At 61.3% G+C, this 5,200-nt stretch overlaps 1 protein-coding gene across 2 annotated transcripts in view; it reads left to right on the plus strand.

Annotated features, from left to right (window-relative positions):
- MAPK8IP3 (mitogen-activated protein kinase 8 interacting protein 3) overlaps positions 1–5,200 on the plus strand; it is a 50,324-nt gene that overhangs the window by 16,789 nt on the left and 28,335 nt on the right. For both annotated transcript variants that reach the window (XM_023728384.1, XM_023728385.1), the window contains exons 2-4: positions 1,860–1,980; positions 2,854–2,924; positions 3,129–3,220. In XM_023728384.1, coding sequence (XP_023584152.1) covers positions 1,860–1,980; positions 2,854–2,924; positions 3,129–3,220 — 284 coding nt within the window. The remainder of the gene's footprint in view (positions 1–1,859; positions 1,981–2,853; positions 2,925–3,128; positions 3,221–5,200) is intronic.

Genomic DNA, 5,200 nt, shown 5'->3' on the forward strand with positions numbered 1-5,200 from the left:
GGGGGCTGCCGGGGGCCGTGGGGACTGCTGGGGCCGTGGGGGCTGCCGGGCCGTGGGGGCTGCTGGGGCCGTGGGGACTGCCGGGCCGTGGGGACTGCTGGGGCTGTTGGGACTGCCGGGCCGTGGGGGCTGGTGGCAAACGCTGACTTCTCCCCTCCAGGCCCCTGGCTTCTCCAGGCCCCCCGACCTGTCAGGGTGTCTTTTCTTTTGCAAAGTGCTTCCTTTTCACTTGGTTGTGTTGTGGTTGGGTGCTGTCCGGTTGGTTCCGACTCACAGCGACCCAGTAGGACAGAGCAGAACTGCCCCGTAGGGTTTCCAAGGAGTGGCTAGTGGATTTGAACTGCCGACCTTTTGGTTAGCCGCCGAACTCTTACCCTTTTCACCTGGTTGAGTTCATTTTGCTCAAGAACTTAAGTAATGTAAGGTCAAGATTCCAAGTCTAAACAGCAACAAAAACCAATTGCCTGTTGAGTCGACTTCAACTCACAGCGACCCCGTGTGCCAGAACAGAGCTGTGCTCCACGGGGTTTTCAATGGCTGATATTTTGGGCGTAGGTTGCCAGGCCTTTCTTACGAGGTGCTTCCGGGTGGGTTTGAACCACGAACCTTTCAGTTAGCACGTTAATCGTCTGTACCACCCAGGGTGTCCTAAATCTGGACCCATTCCCCTTTTTTCAAGGAACAGGAACAATACTTCGTGTTGCTAGTTATTCCAGTACTAATGGCATCCTCAGCCGAGTCGGGATTGAAACACAGACCAACAAAAAAGGAGACTTCACCCCGTTTGTGTTTAATATTAAGATTCCGACTCACAGCGACCCTACAGGACAGAGTAGAACTGCCCCAGAGGGTTTCCAAGGAGTGGCTGGTGGATTCGAACTGCTGACCTTTTGGGTCGTAGTGGAGCGCTTAACCACTGCGCCACCAGAGGAGTACTATTTCTCTGCTGCAAACAGGACCCACTGCATGGTGTGAGGGAGGGGGGAGGGCCTTGTTCAGAAATTCCTGAAAATTCCAAATTCCAAGAGGGCAACAGCAGGGTGTTCGGGCCCACAATCGCCCCTCTAAGGATGACTGTGCTGGTCTCACACCGGGAAGCCCCCGATTGGAAACTGCGCCTCCCACCCGAATTCTCTTAGGACGTTTGGACAGGAGAGAGCTGAAACGCCCCAGGGTGCTCACTGCTCAGAAGGTTCTAGAGCCTTTAAGGTGGCAATGCTGTGTGGAAAGCAGGCTCCACGTGCTGTCTGTGTCCAGGTTTGCCTGAAGAGGGCGTGTGAGCCTCCTGGGGCTGCCGTACAAAGCACCACACCGGGCGGCTTGTCGTGAGAGCAGACGCGGATTCTCACGGTTCTGGGGGCCGGGACCTGCAGATGGGGACTCGGCAGGGCCTAACTCAGCTGGTGGTGGCCCCAGGCACTGTCCCTCGGTCTCCGCCTCTCCTCTCCCAACAGTCTTCCCTCCCCGTGTCTCTGACTCTTCAGCTGGTGTTAGATTAGGGTCCGCCCTGCTCGGTGTGCCTCTCTGACTCTTCAGCTCGGGTTAGATTAGGGCCCGTCCTGCTCAGTGTGCCCCACGTTCACTCATAACCTCTGCAGACCGTTGCAGACAAGGTCACGCTCACACGTTAGGACTTGAGCTTGTCTTTTGGGGAACACAGCTCCATCCATTACGTGGGGAGAGGCAGTGTGACATGTAGGGATGTCCCCTAGCCTTGGAGAAGCTGTGAACCTCTCAGTCCCCGCAGCCCGGGACCCCGAGGACGGGCCTGGAGCAGGCCCCTGTGGTTGCCACCCACTGCTGCCTCTTGGCCAGTGGCACCCAGGCTCACCTGCGCCTTCCCTTCCTTTCTCATTTAGAAGTTCATCGAGTTTGAAGACGCCTTGGAACAAGAGAAGAAGGAGCTGCAGGTCCAGGTGGAGCACTGCGAGTTCCAGACACGCCAGCTGGAGCTGAAGGCCAGGAACTATGCCGACCAGAGTAAGTAGCGGCGGTGCGCATGGCCTCTGCATGCGTCTCATCCGGATGGGAAAAGCCAGGGGAGACCCACCAGTGTCCTCAGCCGTTTGTCTTATGGCTGCACAGGGCTGGTACTCCTGTAACCTGCCCGAGACCCCCCGTGGAAATAAGTAACTAAGCCCCCTGCAACTGCAGAGCCCTCTAAGACTGCAGCCTGGCTGGAAGTGACAAACCTGTGGCCTGTTAGCGATCTTCGGAACAAAGCACCCCGTTGCCCACCTGGTGTCCTCATCCTGTGATGCTGTCGAACGGGGCGGGCGGGTGGGGCTCTGTCCTGACCTGGAAGCTGGGTCCACTGAGCAAGCCTGGGCTGTGTGCCAGTGCCCAGAAGGGGCCCGGGGCTGACGGCGGGGGTCCCATCAAGGAGAGGAGAGAAGAGCGGTGTTTCTTATTTTGATGAGGACCATCACGTTAGCTTTCAAGCGTCTGCTGAAAGTAACTCAGTGTAGTCACAGTTCTCTGTCATGAGAGGTTTTGACGGTCGGGACCTGTTTTACTGCTTTGCCTAGTTGTCTCGGATGGCAGGTACCTTCGTGTCTCTGAAAAGTTACCATCAAATCGGGAAAGAACAATTGGCTGATGTGGTGGGCCTGCCCTGTCCTAAGGCTTGGAGGCCAGTTTGCGGGGGCTGGTAACCACCGATCCGTGTGGGCCTCGGAGGGCAGCCTTGCCGGCAGCTCGCACGCACACACAAACGCGTGCCATCGCCACGGTCCCGCTGGGCTGAGAGGCGCCGTTGGGGCTGCCCTGGCCCCTGAGTCCCCACCGTCCCCACCGTCCCCGCCCCCGCGGCCACAGAGACGCGCGGTGACCGGGTGCGGTTGTGTTTTTCAGTTTCCCGACTGGAGGAGCGTGAGTCCGAGATGAAGAAGGAGTACAACGCACTGCACCAGCGGCACACGGAGGTCCGTGCCGCCCGGGGCCCGAGTCTGCACCCCGAGAGGCCAGGGCGCTGCCCCGAGAATGGCAGGCCCGTCCCAGGGGTCTTCCTGGCCCCCCACCACCAGCCCCCAGAGCGTGTTAGCCGGGGCACCGCAAGTCCAAAGCCCACAGCGGGCAGAGGCGGGGAGGGCGCGCTCAGAGCCAGCACTGACGTGCTCTCCCCGCAGATGATACAGACCTACGTGGAGCACATCGAGAGGGCCAAGCTGCAGCAGGTCGGCACCAACGGCCAGACGGAGGGCGGCCTGCCCACGAGGAGGTGCGCGGCGGGGTGTCGGTGGGTAGGGCACGGGTGGGCAGGGGGTGCGGATGGAGAGGGGCGCCCCTCTGCTTCTGACAGGCCCTCCGTGGGCACAGGAGGACGTGCAGGCTCTCTGGAGCATTCTCCCCCGGTGGCTGAGTACGAGGGCCTGGGATGGGAGTGTGTGGAAGTGTGGGGACCCCGGAGCGGTGCGCTGCCCTGGATCTGCCTGGCTGTTCTCAGTCAGGGAGCCCGGGAAGTGCCCCACAAGGCGCGGGGGCGAAGAGGGGGCACCAGGTGGGCGGCTGTGCCCCCACAACCTGGCCGACAGACTCGGGGCCTGCTTGCATTCACAGCTGGAAGTTGGTTTTGCTCGGGGAGAGGGAGAAGCCTGCAGGTCGGGCTCCTTCTCCGTCTTCCGTGCTATCAGGACGGGATAAAATGGGGGTCCAGCCCCAACAAGAGCACCGGCTGAGGAGGGAGTGGCCCGTGGGAGCCGGTGAAGGCCTGGGCCAGGGAGGCTGGGCCTGGGTCCTCGGACCCCTGGAGGAGGATCGGTGTGCAGTGGGAACCCTGGGCCCAGGTGGAGCACGGCGGCTGGTCCGCGGTTCCACTCTCCTGCAGGTGAGCCCACTGAAGCCTGGCCGTGATGGCACCACAGTCATGGTACACGCAGGCCCTCCTGGTGGCAAAGGCTTCCTTCTGTGCCTGCCTCTTGGTAGGTGGGTTCTGTCTGCAAACAAGAAGATCCAGAGTCAGCGGTCGGCTTTTCTCCTTACTGCCCGGAGAGCAGTGGGCAAAGCAGTCATATTCCTGGACTTAAGGATCCTCTGATTTAAAAACAAATACACACAGGCAGCACATAGGCGAAGGCCTAGCTGGATCCAGGAAGGGCAGCGAGGGACTTCCTAGTGGGGGTCGGGACGTAGAACCACTGCTGGTGCTTCCTCGCTGTGGGGGCCAGTGCCCTCGGGAAGTGTGATCCCTGCGAGACTTCAGTGAGGTCATATACGTGACTGAACCCTGTAAGCTGTGAAACCCTGTGCAGATGTTATCATTTCCGGGTGGAACGTACCCAGAGGTGGGCCGTACGGATCTCCAAGCTGCTGTCTCACGCACCAGGAAGCGTCCTCCTTGGCGCCATGAAATCCTAACTCTGCCTGTGATGGGACTTGAGTTCTAACCTGGAGTCGGGTGTCTGCGTTGTTCTTTTCAGGAAGCTGAGCAGAGGTGGTTGGGATGGGGCTGGAGAGGGCTGGGCCTCCGCCGACGACCGCCGGGTGCTGGCCCGCTGCCCAGGGGCTGCAGCGTGCAGAGCCTCAGGCCGGCTCCCGCCAGTCCCCCTGCCAGCCCTTCCTTCAGGGAGGGTCCCCTTGAAGGTCACGCAGCAGCGCCCAGGGAGAAGAGCCAGCGCAGGATCCTGGGGCACAGCACCCACTGCCAGGCCCCAGGGTGGGACCCCACTGGAGCAGGCCCCTGCGGGTCAGGCCTGGGCAGCGGCTCTGTGCGAGGCCCCGCACCGGCGCCTCCCCCCATCACAGCCCAAGCAGTGTGCACGGAGGGACCCTGTGGCTGCTGCAGCAACACTCTGGGAACGCAGCGTTCTGGGCCACCCATGTGTCTGGGGCCAGCCCTGGCTACGTTTCTGGACAGCAGACTTGCGGCCAAGAGCCAAGCTTCTCTCTCTGCACTAGTGTTGGGCTCCGTAGGCCTCGGGGAGGTTGGGGCAGGGGGAAGGACACCTCCATCCTCTGCCAGGAGCCCTCCGTTCCCTGGAGGACACTCATGACGTCTGTCTGAGGGTCGTGGTCCTGGGTGCTGAGCAGCCTTTCCTCCACTGCTGGCTGGGTGTTCTGTGTGTCATGGAGTGACTGCGTGTCGTGAACGAGCTCACGCTTGCTCAGAGTGCCCTGCAGACCTCGGTGTGAGGGGCGTGCTCTCCATGCCCGTGTGCGGCCGTGGCGTGTGCTGTGTCCCCGTGTGCGGCCGTGGCGTGTG

This window comes from Trichechus manatus, unplaced genomic scaffold (genome assembly GCF_000243295.1).
Source record: "Trichechus manatus latirostris isolate Lorelei unplaced genomic scaffold, TriManLat1.0 scaffold00024, whole genome shotgun sequence".
Lineage (NCBI taxonomy): Eukaryota > Metazoa > Chordata > Mammalia > Sirenia > Trichechidae > Trichechus > Trichechus manatus.